Genomic DNA, 23,218 nt, shown 5'->3' on the forward strand with positions numbered 1-23,218 from the left:
AAAGACCAGAATATATCTTCTAAGAGTGGAACACTTCTGGCTCACAGTGGTCTCCTTGGCACAAGTCTGCACCCTGAACACCACTGCAGGCCTGGAAGTAATGTCACCATTGTACAATAAATAGAATTCTGAAGATGACAAGTAAATTTCTTTCCTCTGATACCTTAAAAAACAGCATTCAGGGCTTCCCTGGTGGCGCAGTGGTTAAGAATCCGCCTGCCAATGCAGGGGATGTGGGTTCGAGCCCTGGTCCGGGAAGATCCCACATGCTGCGGAGCAACTAAGTCCATGTGCCACAACCACTGAGCCTGCGCTCTAGAGCCCAAGTGCCTAGAGTCCGTGCTCCGCAACAAGAGAAGCCACCGCAATGAGAAGCCCACGCACTGCAATGAAGAGTAGCCCCTGCTCACCGCAACTAGAGAAAGTCCACGTGCAGCAACAAAGACCCAATGTAGCCAAAAAAAACCCCCAGCATTCAGTGAGCCATTCTCATCGTGTTTTTAAACTTTTGAGAAGTCTTCCTTGTCTCTCTTGCTTTTCTTCTTCCAACCAGCATCCTCCCACAGAGATGTGACTGAGCATTTCTCCCAAGAAGAACAGTTTCCCTGATTCTCTCCTTGGCAAATCTAGTGCTTTTTAAAAGGCTCTGTCTTGTGTGAGATGGATGCTAGAGCCTGAGGAAGACGGAAACAGGCAAGAACTTGGGAGAAAGGAATTTCAAGCTGACACCTGTTCTAGCCATTTAGGTGATGTTTATCGAGCCCCCGCTAATATCAAAGGCCTTGCTGAAGTCATTATAGTCTCAGTGATGAAGATGGGCACATCCTATCCAATGGGGAAGACATGGTGTAAACAAGTAAATCACTCTATCAGTAGTGATAACTGCTAGGAAGAAAACTGAAGCAAGGTAAGAGCACGGAGGTGTATGAGTGTGTGAGTATGGAGGTATGTGTGTGTATGGGTGTGTGTGTATGTGTTTCTCCTTTACTGGGGTTTGGGGGTGGGTCAGGGAATTTCCCCCAACGAAGGAAACATTTGAGCAGGGACCTGAATACAGTGAGAAACAGTCACCCAGGCAGAGGGCACAGCATATGCAAAGGCCCAAATTTGGGAAGGAGCTCAGTGTTTGCTGGGAACTCCAAGGAGACTGGCTGGAGCACAGTGAGCAAAGGGGAGAGAGATGGAATTGAGGCTGCGGCGGGGCGGGGGGCGGGAGTCAAGGGCCTTGGGTGCCTTGGTTAGGAGCCTGTATTTTAATTGGAAACAGAAACCCACGGGAGGATTTTGAGCAGGGGAATGACTGTGGTCTGATTTTTGTCTTTGAAAAGATGGCTCTAGCTACCATAGGAAGAAAAAGGAATGTATTTGAGAGGGGCGAGGGGAAGGGATGTCTTTATGGAGGATGGCGTAGAGCAGTGTGGGCTGGGCAGTGTGGTGGGGATGCAGAGGTGGGTTCTGTGCGTGTGTGTGCATGGTGATGGTGAAGCAGGATGCTTTGGCACTCCAAGGCAAAGTGAGCCAGGGCAATAGCCCAGGTGTAGAAATCTTGCTGTATTTGCAGAATGGAAGCAGTAATGAACATTTGCTGAATTATTAGCTGCATCGTCCCATTGCACCCTCTTTATGTCTGTGTGATATCTGCTCTCTGGTGCTATTGTTATCCATCTTTTGTGGTTGAAAAAGTGTGGCTCAGAAAGGTTGGGTAACTTGCCCAATTCTCACGGCTGATGTGAGGGTGAGCCATGGCTTGAATGTAGGTTTGTTTGAACCCAAAGTCCATAATGCCACTCGGCTTTACACTACATTTCATGTAAAAGAAACCGCATGCTTGCCAACAGTGGTTCATGGCCACCAGCATCAGAATCCTCGGAGGGGCTTATTAGAAACACAGATGCCCCTCCTTCTCCTGACACAACTTGAACCTACTGAATCAGAACCTCTGAGGGCTTGAGAACCACCTCTGTAGGGGATCAAGTTCTCTAAATGTCTCACACATTTCATCTCAATGACCACTCCTTTCACTCCAGCTCTGGCCCCAGTGTCTGAACTGTACCAAGAGCTATGAACATTTGTCTTCTTATTGTTTTGAATAAGTAATAGGTTAACAAGGCTCAAAAATCAAAATGATTTAAAATGATAGATATTGTGAAGTGTCACTCTGAATCCCGTCCCCATCTACTCTGTTCCTCCCAATCTCCCAACAGGGAGTAACTATTAGTAGTTTCCTGTGTATTTTCCATTGTTTTCTTAAGCAAATAAAAATATGTAATCTTATTTTCCCCCTTTCTTACAGAAAGGCAATGTGGGGCTTCCCTGGTGGCGCAGTGGTTAAGAATCCGCCTGCCAATGCAGGGGACACAGGTTCTATCCCTGGTCCGGGAGGATCGCACATGCTGTGGAGCAACTAAGCCCGTGCACCACAACTACTGAGCCCGTGTGCCACAACTACTGAAGCCTGTGCACCTAGAGCCCGTGCTCCACAACAAGAGAAGCCACTGCAATGAGAAGCCAGTGCACTGCAATGCGGAGTAGACCCCGCTCACTGCAACTAGAGAAAGCCCGTGCACAGCAATGAAGACCCAATGCAGCCAAAAATTAATTAATTAATTAATTTTAAAAAAAGGCAACATGCCATATACCCTGCTATGTACCGTGCTTTAAAAATTTTTTTAAAAATATACTCTAGAGATCTTTTTTATTTTATTTTAATTAATTAATTTTATTTTTGGCTGCGTTGGGTCTTGCTGTGTGCGGCCTTTCTCTAGTTGTGGTGAGCGGGGGCTACTCTTCGTTATGGTGCTTGGGCTTCTCATTGCGGTGGTTTCTCTTGTTGTGGAGCACGGGCTTTAGGTGCGTGGGCTTTAGAGCAGTGGCTCAGTAGTTGTGGCACACGGGGTTAGTGGCTCCACGGCATGTGGGATCTTCCTGGACCAGGGATCGAACCCGTGTCTTCTGCATTGGCAGGCGGATTCTTACACTGTGCCACCAGGGAAGTCCCTCTAGAGATCTTTTTACATCCATATATAGAAAACATCCTCATTTTTTAAATAGCTGCATAATATTCCATTGTGTGGATGCACCAGTTTCTTTAACCAATTATGTACTGATAGTCAGATGGGTTGCTTCCAGTCTTCTGCTCTTAGAGATAATGCGGTAATGAATAACTGCACATCATTTAGCAACTGTAAGATAAATTTCCAGAAGAGGGATTGCTAATAGGTCAAAAGTTAAAGCATTTGTCATTTTGCTCCTTCAGGGTGAACCATTTTGTATCTCCACCAGCAACATCACAGCCTTTCAATGGTGTTTCTAATATAGAGCAATAGGTCTTCACCCCCCCATTACCATTCTGATATGAAATTCTGAGACAATATAACCTACTTAAAGTCAGAATTAAAACCAAAAAATCAATATGATGCTTCATCTGGTAATATCAAAGATAAATAAAAGTAATTTATAATAAAGCATTTCACTGTGTGAAGTGCTTGTGTACTTGTGCCTGTAAGCAGACTAAATAGGAATGCCACACCCCCAAATGCAGACTGATACAGAGGTGCTCTATTGGTGACTCAGGATCCATGAGCATAGCTGTAGTTGGAGAAGTGATTTTCCAAAATGGTAAAACACCAAACAAACAAGCAAACAAAACCTTTTTGATAAAGGTTCTGAACAAAACAGAAGACAACTTTCTCTTTATTACACTGCAGTTGCATTCCTGGAAAATTCAGTGTTTATTAAAACTATGCAAAAACTCCTTTGTACTTATATATAAAATGGGTTTAAGTTCTAGATTCAGGTGATTATAAGCAGATTTTTCTCCTATCTGAATGTCCAGTGGGTCCTTTGAAAGTCCAGTGGGACACAGGATGATTCTTCTTTGTGTGGGACTGTCCTGCTCCCATCCATGAAATGCCAGTAGGATTCCAAGTCATTGTGACAAATAGAGAAGTCCCAGTGATTCATTATGCCACCAGGGGCAATGCCCTCTCCTGCTCTGAGAATGGCTGCTTTGGGGTCTCCTCTAGAACCCATTCCTTAGACCAGGACCAGGTGAGCATTTCTAAAACACTCACCTCTGTTTCATCATGTTTCACTTCTGCCCAAACCCCTCCAGCAGCTCTTTGTTGTGGCAGAATAAGTGCAGTATCCTCAGCTGATGGGACAGAGTCTGTAGGTCTGCCAATGAAATGTTCATTGGCTGGATTCAATGCTTCATTGAGAGTTGGGTGTTGAAATGTAGGCTTTTGGGTGAAAATGGCAAGTAGGACCAGATGCCTGGGGCTGCCCTTTGCAAATCGAAGGCTTTCTTGGTTCCTTGTCCTGATGTGGCTGTATGAACCCACTGCTTTGGTTTGGAGACCCTCCTTTAAGTGGTTGGGTGTCTTCGGACAACTGGCTAAACCTTTCTGAGCCCCTTCTGTTAAATAATAGTATGGCACTAGAAGGCTGAGAGATCCCTTTCAGCACTGATTTTTGTGATTCTGGAAAGGATGATAGAGTTAGTAACTGATAGGACTTCAAATCTGTGACACTTTGAGCTCTGATTTTATTAATATCAGATAGTTTAAATATTTTTTATTTTTGAGAGAGTAGGCAGTGTTTAGTGGGATCTTTCTTAAATGTGTTGTGCATAATGCTCTGTTTAAGATGGTCCATGTATAAGTTACAAATGCTCAGGGTGCTATGATTCTCTGGGGTTGTGATTCCCTGTGCCAGGGCTCCTCTCCCGGTTCCTCTCCAGTTGCCCCCAAATGCCTGTGATGTTCACCTGCATAAGGCTGGCAGAGAATAATGACTTCGTCATAAAATGTCGTCATGACCTTGATGCCCAAGTGGCTCTCAATATAGTCGAGCAGTCAAGTGGTTGTTTATATATGACTAAGCTGTATGATTTTGCTGTGCCTCAATTTTCTCATCAGTTAATAGGCATAACAATAATATGGACATTACAGGTACTTTTTCTTCATGCATACTATAGTTGACCTCTTGTCAAAGTTTATAATTATGCATTTATCATTATGGCTTTTGGAGTAAAGCCTGTCTCCCTTAATAGTGTATAAACTCCTTGAGGGCAGGTGTCTGATTTGTTCACCAGTGGGTCTCCGTCACACCCTACGGTCCTGTCACAGAGATGCTCGACAGTTATTCACTGGATGAATGAGGGAATGCATGAAGGCCATTATCATATAGATATTACATTGGCAGTGGATTGTAGGCTTACAAATAAGGACTAGTATGCTTTCACTCACTCACACTTACTCATTCATTTAGAAAGAAGGCTCCTGGGGTCTGACAGGAAAATTATTTTCCTCCCAGCCCCCAATTTGAGCAGCAAAGCCATCCGGACCCTTTGCCCTGGGGTCAGGCCGCGCTTGTCTCCGTTTGGAACTGCTAGCACACTTCCATAGACGGAAGGTGTGCACAGAAGCGGAGAATTCATTATAACCGGTTAGTCATCCATGGAGATTGTAGATGCTGCCCGTGGGCGGGAAGCACCTGGCGCTTCCCGGGCGGGGCCTGTTCCCAGAGCTGCGCCCCGACGTGGGAACACGACCGGCCCACTGAAGCCCGGGCTCTCCCCGCACTCAGCAAAAACACCAAGGGCACCTACCTGGGCGGTCCTTCTCCCAGTTCAGTCAACTCTGAGATCCAGCCCCACATGTGCTGGGGTAACTTTTTGTAGGGATGCTGGGCAGGACAGCCGGCCTAGATTCTCGCCCGGAAGCACCAGAAGGAAACTGGAGCCCACCCTTGCTCTCTCCCCTGAAAGCTGAGGGCGTTGAGGCAGAAGGGTGGTGACGGGGAAGTTCCCAAAGCCCTTGTAGGGGAGTCATACAAACCAGGCGAACCCAGGCGGCGGACGCCCCGGGAGACCCCGCGGCATCAGGAGCGCGCGGCTTCTGGGGGTCAGTCGAGTTGCGCTCAGCGGGTCAAGGACGACTCAGCCTTGCCCGGGTCGGTCTTTACTGCCGGTCGGCGCGAGGGCCCCACAAAGTTCCCAGTCACACCCAGACCTCCCTCTCGCAGAGGCCGGGGCTCCGAAGCCGGGTCCCGGGCTGAGGACGGCGGCGAGAGAGGCTGCAGGGAAGCCTGGTTGCCCGGACGCCCAGGGCTTCCCCGACTTCCTTCCTCCTCGCCCCCGCCTAGGCTAGCCGCTCGACCGCGCCTCCTGCCCAGCGGGTGGGGGTCCGAGTGGGGAGCGGGTGAGCCCTCGAGCCTCAGAGGACTCTCTTACTCCCGAAATCCAGGGAGTCCGCCAGTCAGGATAGACTTGGAGAAGCAGTGCTTCCCCTCCCGACCCCCCAACTCGCCGCAGTCGCGCGGACCCCGGGCCCCAGCGGCTCAGAGCGCGAGCTGCTCGGAAGCCCGGCCCGGGTTCAGGCGCGCCAGGGAGGCCCCGCTGCGGCCCGAAACCCGGAGCCTCGCGCTTGTGTGCCAGCGCCGCGCCGGCAGCGCCGCCCTCCGCGCCTTCCCTGATCGGCGCTGCGGCCGGAGGAGCAGCCTCGGGGGGCCACGCAGCAGCGCCCGCGCCAGACAGCCGAGCCCCGCTCTCATCCCCACCGCACTCAGCCTTGCCCGACCCAGTCCGCCGCCGCGAGCCCCGTACCCTTCCTCAGACTTTGGCCTCTTCCCTGCACCCCGTGCCCTCCGGGAAACTGCGCGGCGGGGACGGGGGTCGCGCCACCTCTGTGCTCCTCAGGACCCGACCCGCCGCCGCCTGTTACCCGGCCGGGCCCTAGCCTCCCGCCTGCGCCCCGCCCCCCAACCAGCTCTGGGCTGGGGGTTGCGGGGTCCGGCCCGGAGCCAGCCCGAGAGTGGCGCCCGCGGCGGCGGACTGCGGAGTTGTAAAGAACTCGGCGGCCGCAGTGGGCCGGGCGGGGCAGGGCGCTCTCAGCCGCGGCCAAGGACACTGGAGTTTGCAAGTCCCCGCCCGCGCGGCGCCCCCCGCCCTCCCGCCGCCGTCCGCCGCGGCCCGCCGGCCTCCTAGAGCCGCCGCGAGCTGCTCGGAAGCCCGGCCCGGGTTCAGGCGCGCCAGGGAGGCCCCGCTGCGGCCCGAAACCCGGAGCCTCGCGCTTGTGTGCCAGCGCCGCGCCGGCAGCGCCGCCCTCCGCGCCTTCCCTGATCGGCGCTGCGGCCGGAGGAGCAGCCTCGGGGGGCCACGCAGCAGCGCCCGCGCCAGACAGCCGAGCCCCGCTCTCATCCCCACCGCACTCAGCCTTGCCCGACCCAGTCCGCCGCCGCGAGCCCCGTACCCTTCCTCAGACTTTGGCCTCTTCCCTGCACCCCGTGCCCTCCGGGAAACTGCGCGGCGGGGACGGGGGTCGCGCCACCTCTGTGCTCCTCAGGACCCGACCCGCCGCCGCCTGTTACCCGGCCGGGCCCTAGCCTCCCGCCTGCGCCCCGCCCCCCAACCAGCTCTGGGCTGGGGGTTGCGGGGTCCGGCCCGGAGCCAGCCCGAGAGTGGCGCCCGCGGCGGCGGACTGCGGAGTTGTAAAGAACTCGGCGGCCGCAGTGGGCCGGGCGGGGCAGGGCGCTCTCAGCCGCGGCCAAGGACACTGGAGTTTGCAAGTCCCCGCCCGCGCGGCGCCCCCCGCCCTCCCGCCGCCGTCCGCCGCGGCCCGCCGGACTCCTAGAGCCGCCGAGGCGGGGCCGGGCGGCCGCCGCTGCGAGAGGCGTGTCTCCCTGCTTCCTCCCCCGCCTGCCTCCCTCTCCACCTCTCTCCCCTCCCTCCTCCTCTCCGCCCTCCCCGCCCCGCTCCTTTTTCTGCTCCCCAAGTGCGCCCGGCGCGCGAGAGGCAGGCGGGGCGGCGTGGAGCAGGCAGCCCAGCGCGCTCGCTCACCGCCCGCTCGGCGCAGCTCCCCGCTGCCGCTCTCGTCGCCGCCGCCGGCGCGTCGGAAGGAGCCTAGCATGGCCGGGCCGGGCTCGCAGCGGCGCGCGTCCCGGGGGGCCTCGGCACTCCTGACAGCCGCGCTTCTCTATGCCACGCTGGGGTACGTGGTGCGCTCGGAGCAGCAGATCCCGCTCTCAGTGTAAGTGCCAGGTCCTGTGCCGCCCGGGGAGGGTACCCTGCCGCCCGCGACTCGCTGTGCCCAAGTTTGGGCTCCTGCAGGTGCCGCTGGCAGGACCTGCCGCGGGCGTCGGCCTCGCCTCTAGCACCTGCCGGCGGGGACCCGCGTGGTGCGGCGAGACTGGGGTGGGATCCCCTCGCCCCCTCCCCGGGCTGCGAGGGAGACCTGGAGAGGCTCACCGCCGGCGACAGCACCAACTTTGAAGCCTGTTTACCGCATGCAACTTCCATGGGCCGTTTATTTACTCCTTCTTTGCTATCTTGCCATCTCACTTCTTTTTGGGGAGGGGGGATGGGTGGATTTCTTTCGACTAATCTTTGCCAGGTGATGCTCAGTTTGGGTGGTCAAGTTCTCAGGCAATTATTCAAATAAAATTCAGTGATCTTTCCGGAGAGCCTGAGACACTTTGCGCATTTTGAACTATGTGACCCCCTCGGGCCCCCTCCCGCGCTGCGCTCTGCAGTTTGGTGCTGGCAGTTTCTACCAAGGCGCTTTTTCTGTCTTTTTTTTTTTTTTTTTTCTCCAATGTTATACCGCCTGGCTCCTTCAGCCACAGCCCCGTGTGTGCGTATGCGTGTGTGTTGACTGTGACACGGTGTTACATTTGTTCCTGTGCCCTTTCTCCCTGTAGGGTGAAGCTCTGGGCCTCTGCTTTTGGGGGAGAGATAAAATCTATTGCAGCTAAGTACTCCGGCTCCCAGCTTCTGCAGAAGGTAAGGTTTCTGTGGTGGCAGGAAGCGATGATTTTTCCAGCACAGAAAATGGAGGCAGATTTAGTTTTCCAAACAAACGTGAGCCCCGAGCAGCATCAGTTATCAGAGGTGTCTCTGATCCTCCGTTTCTTGGCAATGTACTGTGCAGTGACTTCTCCCTACCAACCGGTTATTTTTAGATGACACTTGATTCTAAACACAAAGAAAAGGAGGATACTCACTGGCACTGTCCTGGCTGGGGCTCGGAAACTGAGCGTTTTTGCATGGCTCTCCTCTCAGTGTCGGTATTGCTGTTTCAGTGTGAGAGCAGATGCTCCTCTGGCCAAAAAACGCTAACTTCATCCAAGGGGCAGAATCAGTGCCTGTTATGATGTCTTTCACCTTCCCTGCGTTGGTGGCTGGGGTTCAGTATATCAGAGAAAGATGCTGCACTATTGTTTGTCATCCCCGCAGTTGTACGATCCCATTATTCCCCAATCATCTAGACTCAGGGCTGGGATGCATTACATCATTACAGATAAGGAGAATGAATGTGGTTATCTTTCCACTCAGCTGCACTGCTGGGTAATAACCTATGAGAGTAGTCCACAAACTTAAGAAATTGGTCTGCATCCATATATTCTGGAGAGTAATGAGAATGCAGAATTGATTATTAGGCTTTTAACAGAAGTTGCATCAATTTTAATTCAAACAGGCAGCATTATGCTTAAAATTACATTGTGAGATATATGGTCTTTCGCCCTCCCCTCCAAGAAAAAATGGGAAAAAATGGGCCGGGGAGGAGAGATTAGAGGGGTTAAAAGAATTTCAAGTTAACAAATCAACAGGATTAATCCAATAATTCTCTCAAAGATAGAAAATAAAATTGGCCTTTAGGGGATAATTCTCTGATACAAAAAGCTTAAATAGTTAAGTTAACTTTTAAGTATTTTAAAATGTGCTTTTTGGGCCAATGTAACATATGTGTCATGCATGCTGCCTGGTAACCAAGTACGTATTTTATTTATGGCATTCTGCTTTAGAGAGTAGAGTTTTTGGGGACATTATATGGATCAGTTTGTCACATGAAATCCAAATATCGTAATGAAGCATCAGCCCACAATGGAATGACAGAGGGTAGCCTGGCTTAAAAATTGCCAATAGCCATGTTCTCTGAAACCATGGAAAGACTGTTATCACAACTCTGTTATTTGGGGACAGAGTTCATTGAATTATAGGCAGTTGATAAAAACTTGAGGTTATGATGTGCCTTTATGGTCAGTGATAATTTACGTACCTGTGACCTGCCTCTCAGTTTATAGGAGTTGCCTTTTTTGCTAGTGTTCTTTTAATCTGGACCAGTCTGTACTCAGCTTTGGCATTTTGCCTGTGTGTCAGATGTTTTATGTGAAGAGTTCTGGCCTATTGCATTGCCTGTGTATTTTGCTTATGCTTTTAAAGAAGAGAACATTTTGTATAACTTTAAAGAAATATTTTTCATCTGCACGTTGTAGTTTAGTTGTAACAACTCTGAAAGTAACCCTTCAGAGCCTGTGAACTTTTTTTTGCGGGGGGGCCTGTGCTTACATATCTCGTATCTCACATTTTGTAGGAGCACGTGAAATATATTTTTTCCTTCTCTCTGAAGTTAACACACAACACACACACACACACACACACACACACACACACACACACACTGCACAAAATCCCATCAACCATATTATTGGCTACTCTATAATAGCAAATTGGAAAAAACTAAAATGCTTCTCTTACCTTATCAGCATCCTTTCTGATACTGTATTCACAAGCGTCCTTTGCTTTTGTCATGTTTGCAGCTTGACAATTGGGTAATTATTTCCAGCTGTTTGTGGCTTTGTTGTCATTTCTTGCTGTTGCCTGGCATTTTGTAATCTGATGCATGGGGAAGGTGAGGTTCTGGGGTGGGCATTTGCTCTTGCATTTGGATTGCAGTCACTGGCCATGGAGTCCTGCGATACCCACCGCTTTGGCTTGCTAGGCAGGGACTTCCATGAATGATGGGGCAGGTCATGTTAGACAACTTGGGGAGGTACCTTTCGGCTGTCTTGGCCCATTGCCCCCAAATATGATTGTATTTTTATAATCAGCAAAGAAAATTGATTTTGAGAGCTCAGAGTATGAATGACAAAGGATGTGAGGTGCTCAGAGTCAGGGGGAGGCATAACATCATTTGGAAAAGCAAGGAGACAGTTGCCTTTCTCTTGCTTATTTTCAAGTTTCTGTCCATTTGCATGAGGAATTACTCCTGAGTCAAAACTCTATGCACCCTTCCATCACATCACTGCATCCTTGACAATTAAGATACTCTCGAGATGAGTTAGAAAACTTGGTTGATAAATGCATTAACCCTGTAGTAAGGGGACTCAAAGGTGTTGTGTAAGAGTCTGTAATCATACTTTTAAGGCATGGACATTTAAACTTGATTTTCAGTTAAGTAAGGTATATTGTATACCACTGTACAAGTTTATGTACTCTATGTAGTTTTTCTAATTGACACTTTATGTTCTGAATTGATGCGGGGTGTTCATTTTTAGAATGGGAGTTTAGTAATTTTTGCACTAAGGCAAAAACTTTACAAAATAGTAATTGTGAATATAAGTTAAATAGTAATTGGCCACCAATTTTAAAGTGTTTGGAGACTGGGAAAACTGCCATTTTGGTAACAGGTTTTTATTAGGTAATATAATTCGAGGTAGCAGTATTATCACTGATTTCCTCAATGTAAATATAGCTATTTAACAATGTACCTCACTGCCGTGGCTTTAGAAAGGAGATTTCATCAGTTGTTTCTTTGTTTAATACTGTGGCTTTCATTACTTTAGCTTATGATAATATATTTGGTATCCACTGCCAGACTTTTCCTATTTTTTCTATTTTTTTCTTTGCTGAGCACAGGAATAGCAATCTGTTTGTTCCTTATAAAGAGGATATTTTTGATTGTATAAAATGCTGTAGTCCACATTTTGGCAAAGTTTTGTGTTTCCAGTACAGAATGGAAAAACGTAGGACTTGTGTATTGGAGTTGGAGTCAATCTTGAGAGGCTTTAGTTGTTATAGGACAGCGGGCCCCTGAAAGCAAAGCACTGGAGTGTGGCTGTGTGCCTGTGTCCTGCCTTCTTAGCTGGCAGATACTGCAGGGGTTTCCATTCACTTCAACTTTTAATTAACTTTCTTATTTGACATATTCATGCCAGTATTCAGCTGCCTCTATCTTGCTTCATTTTCCCCAAAGAATGCGCTTTGTGTGGCTTCTTTTGGGGAGGCATAGTTTCATTACCTCTCTATTTTGGGATTCAGTGAGAAGCATTCTAGTAGGTCCAGTAACCTAGGCTGTTAAACTCATGGGCTCCACACCCCTAACATTCACAATAAAAGGTATTAAACTGGCATGATTCTCATTTCATCCTTCTTAGGGAGAATTTGGTAGGAGTTGGGTTTGTCATTCTGTTTTGTTCTGCATTCAGGGAATGCATGTTCATGGGAATGAAGAGTTCCAATTATATTTTCCAGAATCGTGATGATAAATACACAGCGGAAATACAGGTACTGTGTGTCTCTGCCATTAATGCTAGAAAAGAATTGACATTTACTTTGGATGCCTCATGCAGCACTTATCAAACGTGCTCTCCCTGGAATGCATAACCAGGTTTTTGCGTTATCACCTGTATATTGAGAGAGCGGCTTTAATACATGAATGTGATGTCTCTTTCCACAGGACAGAGTCAGCAAAGTAAAAGGTTGGTTCTTTTAAGCCATTTTGATAATTATGACTTTTTATCAATGTGGAAATTGATGGTCTTTTAAATAATTAAATAGGAGTATTCATTTATCAGGAATTGGGTAGCAGTGCTGTGCTGCCTATAGGAAGCCTGACACTCTATGGATTGCTTTTATTGGGGAGGCGCTACTAGGCTGAACATTTTTGTTGAATAAACATGGTTATTTGTCATCCCACGAGATTAGTGCTTTCAACCTGTGCTGCCAGTGTTTTAATTCACAGCACCACTTCAATTACTGTACTTTTCCCTGGAAGATTATTTTTCAAAGTCTTGAAATCTCGGAAATGACAGTTTTCAGTCTTTCAGGGCAGTTTATTGGTCTCATTAGCCCAGTCCCCAGGACATCCGCAGAGCAGGATAAACCAGTTAGAATTCATTTCGCGCATCTTACCCACACATATATATCTTATTGTATTTGTACACTCACGCTTGGTCACTTGAGGACCAGATAAAGTTCTTTTTTGTATGGCTTTGCTAAATGTTTGTCTGAGCCTCTTTTGTTCATTTTTTTCTTTCCTTCTTTTTCTCAAAGTTTCTTTTCTGACAGAAATATTTCTGCTTTGCTTTTTCTCTCATTAGGAACTGCTGCAGCCTGAGTTGCTCTGATTTACAAATGCTAGTCAAAATTAAGGGAAATGAAAACATAGGCATGGTTTTCTTGTTGGAGGCAAATTTCAGACTTTTAATTCCAATGTGGTTATTAATTCTGATCAATTACTCAGGTGATCTCAGGCGGGTTTTATTTTATTTTTTCTTATTTATTCTAATACCAGTGTGCATTTAGGCAAACACATGAGTACCAAACCACCTAATAATTATAAAGTTTGTCAGGCAAGGGCAAGCACAAATAACGTTTCTAGTTGTGATGAAGACATAGTTGTGTATCACGATGAACAAAAGTGAAAGAAATGTGAAACCATTACCCCAAGTACCTGTGGCCCTGCAAGATGTCCCATTGTCCTGCAGTTTGGATCACATATTTGTGGAAGTCAGGTTTGGGGTTTTAGGCTTTTCAGTCTTTGATCAATCCTCGCCTAGGTGTTTAGTGCTCCCACGTACGTGGAGCAATAAATGACTTGGTATATTGGGCTTATCGAAAGAGGTGTACATTCTCACAAGGATCCTTTGTTTCCGGTCTGTCATTAATCCAGATCTATCATTACAGATTACCAACAAATAAGCTTTTTCTTTATCCAAATACACATCCTCTGTCGGAAGTGAGTGGCATTTATATTGGGGGTCCCCCCGTTTTTTGCAGTCACAGCGCTTGTTGAGACCCACAGTGTCTTCTAGACAGAGACTTTTCGCAGATTGCATGTTCCCTGGGACACTCAGATTGGACTTAGAGGTTTGCTGTGGCTGAGACTGAGAAAAAAGGAAATAGATGTTATAAATGCCAGCCTATGAATTAGTATATGAGATTCTCCCTCCCCCGACCCTGACTCCTCTTTTAATGTAATTTTTATACAAGAGACATAATGGCCTATGCTTCATCTTCAGTGGCTGCAGTGATGCTTTTGTGTATCATGGAACAAGAGGAAAAGTTCCTCATGTCAGGCTCCTGGCAACATCGATAGAATCTTCATCAGCCCTCTTTGGTCCATTAAACAAAAGTGAGCTTCTCCTTCATGAGAAGAAAATGATGCAGAGGAAGAGGAAGATGCTTGATTTCCCTGAGTATTTACTGACCAGCAAACTGAGGTGATCGTTCCTGAAGTGCAAAGTCAGCCTCAGAGACCCCTCTCTGACACAGTCCAGCCTGGACCACAGCTCACCCTCAGCAGATGAGGCATCTGTACAGCTGATGTGTTTTAGGGGATTTCTCTTTGCATAGCCAGCATGTCTGCTTTTCAGAAGAAATTTATTTTACAGGCACAACTTTGAAAAGGGTCCAGGATGTCTTCAATAAATGGTAAACATTTTAATTTCCATTTGCTTTGAACAACACTCATTGTGTGCTCATTCCAAGGCTGTTTAAATAAGGCATTACATTTATAAGGTGTATTATAGTTATATGTTGCAGAGCTTCCTGGTTACCCCAAATCAAGATTATGGAAATAAATAACTCAATAGTCAAACTATTAATGGGCATTTCAAGGCCATATTGGGAAGGAGAGCATTATCTCTTGACAAGAAATAGATGGCTCTTTCGTCAGTTTATGCACTGCCAAGTATTTATCTTGGCACCCGATATTGGAAAACAGTACTCTCCCAAGGTTAAAAGAGCTGCTATCCATGTAAACGATGTGGACAGACAAGTTGGGCGGAGCTGCAAATGGCTGTGGGTTCACAGACCAGACCTCTGGTTATCCATTTTAGGTGAAGCAACTGCCAGTCGGTATTTTGGGCTTGCACATGTCATTACCATTATACTTACTAAGTTTGTGCGTGTGTGCATATGCCAGTAGAAATGAATGCTGCTCATCACAGAATGCATCAGGTGCTGCCTGCTAATGGGGAAGATTTTTCTTGTCCTCTTGTGCTGCTAGCGAGAGTGGCTTAAGGGAGTGAACCAGGGTGCTGGGACAGAACTGAATGACCCAGTCCACCAAGCTCGGTTTGTCCAGCTTCTGAGATTTTATAGGCAGCTGCAGCGGAGGGTCTGCTGAGAGGAGGAGCAGCTACATAATTTGTGGGGCCCAGTGTGAAAGCAGAATGGGGACCCTTTGTTAAAAAATTGTGAAGAATTTCAAGGTGATGATAGCAGAGTATCAAAGGGAGCACGAGGCCCATTGGGCCCGGGTGAAGTCCCTTGATGGATGGGCTGTGCTCATTTCGGCTTTCTCTTTTCCCTGCTGGGTAGCTCATCCTCTCATTTTATTTTTTATTTTATTTTAATTTTTTTAACATCTTTATTGGAGTATAATTGCTCTCTCTCATTTTATTTCAATGTTCTGGCCACAGTCAGTTGGGGAGGCATCCTTTGCCCATCTTTCTTCATCATCATAATAGCTGCAGAGCTTGGAACATTTTCAGAGACACATCTTGGGAGATGCAGTGTTGTTAAAGCAAAGAAAAAGGTCACTGGCCTAGGAGCCTAGGAGCCCTGGTGTTTGTCTTCTTATCTTTTCTGTAGGCATTTCCCGAGTGGCCTTGGGCAAATGGTGTAATCTAATAGTAAAAACATGTAGCATTCACTCTGGTGTACCCGCGTTCCAGGTACCATGATAAGTACTTTACATATGTCATCCCACTGAATTCTCTCTACTACCTGATGAGTCAGGAACTACCATTCACCCCATTTTTCAGATTTAGAAGTTGATGATTACAGAAGTTAAGCAGCCTCCCCCAGGTGACCAACCTGGGCTTCTGGAGTCTGCTTGCCTGGTCCCTCATCTTTGTGTGAACTTTTTCCATCTCAGTTCTAGTTTGAAAACAATGTGAATAATACCTGTGTTTCCCTACCTCACGGGTGTTTGGGAGGATTAAATGAGATAACGTCTGGGGAATTACTTCGGAAACAATCAAAGCCTGGGAAGACAGCTGAGAGGACAGGGTTTGGAGTCAGATGGACTTGGCATTGAGTCCCAGATCTGCGGTGTGACGCTTCTGAACCTGCACCCTCCAGTGTGAGAGGAGACCAGTGCCTTCTACCTTACAGGCTGTGGTGAAGGTTAAATGAAATAAAATACGCAAAGCACTTAGCATAGTACCTGGCATATAGAAGCTTCCTGCCATCGAGCTGTGGAGGTTATTATTGGTGGTGTGAGACAAAGACAAGCTCTTAAGATAACCTTCATTGAGCATCTGTGGGGCTGGCTCCATAGACATGAATGAGTGAGTGCGTGAACAGGGGAGTGGGCCCGAGTGCTGGCAGGTAGGAAGGTGGTCCCACCTGGCACCTGACAGGGAGGAGCCTGGGGAATCAGGTACTTCGGAGCAGGAGGGGCCTGCAGGGGACCCAGCCTCTGCCTAGACCTTCACTCTTCTCCTAGAGGTCAGCTCCCTTTCCGCAAGAGTCAGGGCGATGCCCACATGAGGAATCGGGGTTGAAGAGCCTCCTCAGGGTCTTGGCTCCTTGGCTCACCTTGCTGTGCAGGTGGTGTGTCAGCTGAGGAAGGGCCGAGGGTCCCCAGTGCTCGGAGTGAGGCCTGAAGCCTCAGGAGAGACAGCGGGCCCAGTGACTCCCCCACTGTGGGAGTGCGTCCAGAAGCCAGCCGCGGACACCTGGTGCTCTCCAGGTATTTCCTCCATGAGAATTCTTCCCGCTAGGTTTGGAGGACTCTAGACTTCTCCTAACAGCTTCTTGGGGGAGTGGTGCTGGAGACCAGACAGGGGATGAGGCACCTCACTGGCAGGGTGTCCTTTCCCCCAGTCAGGTGGCAGGGAGGTGCAGCAGCGCATGGGGACTGCCATCGGCCAACAAGTCATGGGAGGCACTGAAGGGCATCCTGGGTTCCGTGGCCCTTCCTACTGGCCCCACCCATCTCCTCTTCAGAGCCTCCTTGGCCCAGCCTGTTGTTGTGTTTTGGCCTTTGAGCATCTGCAGTCCTCTGTGATCTTAAAGATGTTGAATGAGTGACACGTGCTGCCCCTCTTTGTGTAAACATTGGTACTGACTCTGGGGGAGATGATGCTGTTGTAGTTGCATAACTTTTAACCATTGTTTATGCATGAACCATATAGTCAGCAGTGAAAGTCACTGAGACATCAGTTATGAAAGTCAATGTGCAAAAGCTTTGGTTGCTCTACTTGGGCCAGATAGTTCAGAAAGTCACCCAAGAACCATTTGTACCTGGGACTGTTACGGAACTACAGGGTCTGCACTGGTGGCTTCTCAGAATCCACCAAGATCATAACCAGCTCAGGTGAACAGACTGTTCATTGGGACTGGACAGGGAGGCAGTGGACTTTTGGGGGGCGTGTTTAATGAGCCAAACATTCTTCATATTAAAGTAGATAACGCAAGGCATCTGCTGTGGTCCTTAGTTGCACTGGGAGATGGCCCAGGTTATCTACCTCCTGCAGGCGGGGCTTGCAGCTCAGGGAGGTGGTGCGCTTGCCACATGGTAGGGCTGGACTCAGACTGGAGAGTTTTGACTCCCAAGCCTTAGACTTTTCTCTGCAGCGTGAGTCACCTGTGTGAGCTGCTCCCACCTGAGCACCAGCTTCAGTCAGGACCTCAGCAGGATGAGAAGGGCCAGGTGGGTGGGGTGCTAATGCCCTCTCTGGTTTCTTTCCCCCAGGTGTGCTGTCCTCAGGTGGGGTTTCAAGAGGTGTTCTCTTGGCAGCGAAGGCTTTGTGGGTGTTGGGCCCCCATGAGGCGGGGAAGGACTTCCCCCTGCTCCAGGGGGGCTTGGAGCCATGATGGGACAGGAATGGTTCCTAAGGGAGAGTGGGCAGGTTGACTGGAGGAGCCCTGGCTGGCAGTGGAGAGGTGTGGGTGTCGGGTACCTTATACCTCTGCTCAGCCTGGAAGGCAGGGCTGCCAAGGAAGAGAACAACCTTGCAAAACTCCCGAGCAGGATTCAATCTCGTCTTAGACAAGAGGACTCGGATGATCTGCAAAAAGCAGGGAGCATTTCCCCTCACATTTTCCTCTGGAAGTCAAACCTGCTCTTCATCTGTTTCCTCAGGTCCCTAAGTTTGGCTCGTGAGGGTGTGCCTTTTACACTTGATGGTTTGATGCATTTTCTTGAGACTTTAGTGTTTTGCCTTAAAATGGAATCAAAGGTATAACTGGCCCTTGGAATACCCCCAAGTCTAGACCCTCTCCCAGGCTATAAACTTGACCCTGCATTTCCTCCTCCATAACTCTTGGCTCCCAGGAAAGAGCCTGTCTGTTTTAGAAGGATCTAGATTTCTATTACAGTGAGCCATGCACAGCTGAAAAGAGATTTTTAAAAAGCGCATGGGCTTTGGAGTTGAATTCCACTCTGCAAGTCACTAATTTTACCTACCTGGGCCGTGGTTTACTCATTCTATTAGTACAGAATAGAACTAATAACAAAAGCTCCTGTGTCATAGGGCTTTGGAGAGGGCTCGATGAGAGAACACAGATGAAGTAGTTCAGGACAGTACGTGGCACACGGAAAGCCTTAGTTCTCTGGTTACTCTCTTGTTTATAGTATCTGCTTCATTATTAATGAAGAGCAAGAGAAATTCCTGGAATTTTAGTCGCTTTGATCCCACAGTGAGTTCATAAGATTAAGGCAGTATATGTCACACACATTTAATGTGACAGGGGCACAATGGCAAACAGAAGCATGTATTATGTCCCCACGAAGGTTTTTTTTTTTTTTTTGGCTTTCTTTCCCCCCTTGTACAGTACAGGCGGGGCAGTTGTGGGATTCACTTTTGTTCTTGCTATCATACTGTACTGTAATTTGCAAAGCAAGGTGAGAGAAATACCAGGCAGGCATTTGGCTCTCTGTACCTGTGCCATCCTAAATGCCTTTTCCATTGTGCCTTGTTGAGGCAGAGGCGGAAAAATAGTATAAAAAGAACAATAGGTGGGGGAAGCGGTAAATCCACTGGAGGTAGGTAGTCTTTGGCCACGAGTCATAACATATGGCTTTCTTCCTAGCCTCCTATCAGTTTCCATTATCAGTGAAATTTCTATTAACGAAATATGCTGCATCATGTACAAACAGCTCAGCGAGCATAGCTTTTTGCCTCACTGACATAAATGGTGATCGTTTGGCTTCTGGGATGGTAAAGCTCAAGTTTGAATGTTCTTTCTTCTCGGTTTTGGCCTGGGCCCCTGTCAGAAAGCTATGCTTTTGAGGGCACACCTTGAGGGAGTCACTGTCAGGCAACCAGTAAAAGGTGTGTGTGTGTGTGTGTGTGTGTGTGTGTGTGTGTGTGTGTGTGTGTTTGTTTTGATTATACACGGGCTGCTTCCCTTTGTTAAAAACTAGTAACTACTTTAAAATCCCAGGGTCTGTAGCCAAGTTCCAGTATTTCAGAACATCAGGAGTCATCTGGTCACCCTGAAGTAAGATGTAATCCTCCCAGGAAAGGGCTCAGAGCTCACTAATCTTATTATTATTATTTTAAAATTTATTTTTGGCTGCAATGGGTCTTCGTTTCTGTGCGCGGGCTTTCTCTAGTTGTGGCGAGCGGGGGCTGCTCTTCGTTGTGGTGCGCAGACTTCTCATTGTGGTGGCTTCTCTTTTTGCAGAGCGCGGGCTCTAGGCCTGTGGGCTTCAGTAGTTGCGGCACGTGGGCTCAGTAGTCGTGGCTCACGGGCTCTAGAGCGCAGGCTCAGTAGTTGTGGTGCACAGGCTTAGTTGCTCCATGGCACGTGGGATCTTCCCAGACCAGGGCTCGAACCTGTGTCCCCTGCATTGGCAGGTGGATTCTTAACCACTGCGCCACCAGGGCAATCCGACAGCTCACTAGTCCTTTGAAAAAAGCCAACAATACACATTTCCCAGAACAGGGGTTTCAGAATTTTGGAACTATAGCTAGATTTCCTAATTAAACAGCAAGATTTTCAGGTTTTTTTCATGAAACAAATGCACAAATTCCCTATGAGTGATATGAAAAATATATAAACTGAGAAAGAAATTAGAGGATTATTGGTTTTTAAAATTTTACTTTAAAGGGAGGCAATTGGTCTTGGGAAGGTAGAACTGTGTAGAGATAAGAGTCTGGATCTGAGACAGGCCTTTCCAGGGTAGAATCCAATGCTACTGCTGACTAGTCTCATGACCCTGACAAGTCAGTTGCTGAACCTCAGTGTTCTTATCTGTCAAATGGGCACAATGATACTAACTTCTAGAGTGGAGTTAAGAGATGCAAATATGAAGATGCACACAGAATGCTTGGTAATAAGTGGCTCAGAAGAAGTGTTTAGAAAAGGTGGACTGCTGCTGCTTTTGTGGTTGTTATTATTATTCCCCAGGAGCTCTCTCACATATCAGGGCAGGTTGGCTGCTGAAGACAGTAGTTTGTGCACGGGGGGAGAGAATATCAGGCCACCCAGAGGTCTTATTTACAGCCCTCCACTAGAGCTGCCCACCACTGAGCCCCACAAGGTCTTCTTAGGAAGTAATCTTAATGATGATGCAGGTAGTTTATTTGCATGTTGTGCCATGTGCTTTATTTGCATTGTTTCATTTAATTTCTCACAAACAATCCTGAGTTTGGTTCTATCATCATCTCTATTTTAGAGATGCCAAAACAAAGACAGAGAATATATCTTGGCCCAAGGCTACCCAGCTCCAAGTGACAAAGGCAGGCTTGGAACCTGGGTCTTGTGAATCCTGTTCAGCTGCCTGGGCTGGGGTGGGGTCTGAGGAGGGACATTTGGGTATTTCCAGGACCAGCATGTTCCCCATGCTTTGATTTTAGCCTGCTGTTGGCTTATCAGGTTGGTTGGTGGAAACTTCTCTGCCCTTAATCCTTTCCCCAAGGGAATTCTTAGCTTTTGGTGCATTGTCATTTGCTTTCATAATACAGAATTAAAAAGGACCAAGAGCTGGAATGAGGGGGGGCGGGCCCTGTATGTCCTCTAGGTTTCTATAGTTTTCCCTTTTGTTATAATAAAACGATGCTGCTTGTTTTTTGATTTCCTTGGAGGGTCAGCCAGGCCTCCCCTCATTAGGTCTGACTCTTAAAAAGCCTTTCTGAGAATCTCATTGAATTTGGCTAAATTTCCCTTTGTGTGTTTCCCATCATGGTAATGGATGATTGTGTGAAAGAGCCAGCTTGGGCTCTGGGACCCTGGTACAAGACAGATCTGACTTTGAGATCCAGCTTGGCTCTAGTTAATTTCACTTCTGGGCCTCAGGTTCCTTATCTGTAAAATGGGGTCATGGTGAGGATTAGCTTTGTCAATATGTGGTAACAGTCTTAGCACAGAACGGGATGTCTGGAAAGTGCCCAGTAAATTTTAGCTCCTCGTTTTTTGTTATCCCCACTCTTTGTCTGTCTTTCCTGGATATTTGTTGGTGCTTCCTTTTCTTTTTTTTCCCTCAGGGCAGCCACAGTTTGTTTTTCTGCATGATTGACAGCTAGCTTGAAGGCTATAGCCCTTGGACCCACAGGGTCAGTTTTATTTTGCATGGTATGAGTCTGGCAGATCTGTCCGTGCCCAGGCCATTCGGGGGAAGTGTGATATCCTGAGGATGCTTATCTCTTTCATTGGGGGTGGTGGGTGTGGAGAAGGAGGCAGGTGAGCCACAGCTGAAATTCCCCAAGGGCAGGCTTGTTCTTTCTGATGGGAAAGGGTCCTCCTTTGGCACTAGCACAGAGCTACCTTTGGGTGGGCTTCAAGGGCTGTTTGTGGAATGCATGAATGTATGGATAAAGAAAGGAGCCTTTTCCTGGTGTTCACACACTGGTGATGCGAATAACACTCTTGTGCACAGGCCAAAACTAGGTCCTTCACAATCCTTTCCCCCCTCTACCCTCCAGTGCTGGGGTTTATGAGCCCCTATTATCAGGTATAGATGCTGAAGAAAGTCGGGGCCGCCTCCCAACTTCAGCAATCCAGCTCTGAAGCCCTGCGGGGTGGGTCCTTTGCCCATAGCCTGCTTGGTGCCAGCAGGGACTGCCAGACATCCAAGCCAGCTGGTCCTCGCTTTTCTCCCAGCTCATGACCCCTCTCCTCGCCCTTGGGGAGCATCCCAGGCCATCTCATCAACACCCTGAAAACATGGCCGAGTCTCCCTACTCCGAAGTCTCTGAGCCTGGCAGAGGGGTCCCAGCGCCTCCGCAGCGCCAAACTGAGCAGCTGTGGTGGGAGCACCGCAGTGCCGGGCGGGTGTGCGAGGAGCACCAAGCGAGACTGATGGGGCCTCTGCAGCCGCCACCATCAGTCTGGGGGCGGCAGCTCGGCAAAGGCAATTAGGAAGCTGCTGCAGCTAATTCCATGAAGCACTCGAACACCACATTCCCAGTGACATTAGGGAGAAACATGAATTTTAATTTCTATCCCTTTCATCTTCACATGGGGTCATTACCTGGCCTTCTTGGAAGCCCTGCTGGCATCAAGATGCTGCATGGTGTTTGCTGGGCATGATGTCACCTTCTCTGTGCAGCTTCCTTTGATTGTACACTTGTTTGTTTATTTATTTTGTACATCCCTGGGACTGGGTTTGTGAGTCTGTGCATTGCAGGGGTTTGGGAGCCGCATCTTCGTCTGCTGCAGCGTACACGGAGCAGCGATACCCATTCCTGGGCAGCATCCCAGCTGCACCCTGCATCAGCTGTTTCCAGCACCTCCACACAGGAGGAAAACTTGTGAGAGGGCTTAAAGCAAGTTTGGGTGATTTGCATTTGTATCCTGCAAGTGCAATTGTCCTTTCTCTTCCCCCTGCCTGGCCCACGGATATGCTGAAAGCCTGCACCAAGCACAGCCCCTCTGAGATAAGGGGGAGCAGCTGGCTGGGAAGCGGGAACTAAATTATATGTATTTAATGGGGGGCAGTTTTGCCAAAAGATGTTTAGCTCCAGCCCCTCCCCTCCTCCCAGTATCAGACCCGACAGAGTATGGCATTTTGAGGTTTTTGGAGAGTCTCGAGTCTGGCTCTTCCCTGGCTCTTCCCTGGTTTCCCTTCTATGGAGGCCGTGAAGCTTCCTGTGTGATTTTTGCTCTGTGGAGCACTCCATGTCTTATCATATCCGGAATTTGCTGTGTGGTCTTACAGTCACCGGAATCTGGTGCCCACCTTCTACCTTCCTGCTG

At 48.4% G+C, this 23,218-nt stretch overlaps 1 protein-coding gene across 1 annotated transcript in view; it reads left to right on the forward strand.

Annotated features, from left to right (window-relative positions):
- Nucleotides 1–7,871: 7,871 nt before the first annotated feature.
- The window catches only part of CACNA2D3 (calcium voltage-gated channel auxiliary subunit alpha2delta 3), a gene marked incomplete at its 3' end in the record, with an annotated part of 652,765 nt that continues 637,418 nt past the window's right edge, over nucleotides 7,872–23,218 (forward strand). The window contains exons 1-2 of the mRNA XM_007447233.1: nucleotides 7,872–8,030; nucleotides 8,701–8,782. Of these exons, the coding sequence (XP_007447295.1) occupies nucleotides 7,909–8,030; nucleotides 8,701–8,782 (204 nt within the window). The remainder of the gene's footprint in view (nucleotides 8,031–8,700; nucleotides 8,783–23,218) is intronic.

This window comes from Lipotes vexillifer, unplaced genomic scaffold, assembly GCF_000442215.2.
Source record: "Lipotes vexillifer unplaced genomic scaffold, Lipotes_vexillifer_v1.1 scaffold818, whole genome shotgun sequence".
Taxonomy (NCBI): domain Eukaryota; kingdom Metazoa; phylum Chordata; class Mammalia; order Artiodactyla; family Lipotidae; genus Lipotes; species Lipotes vexillifer.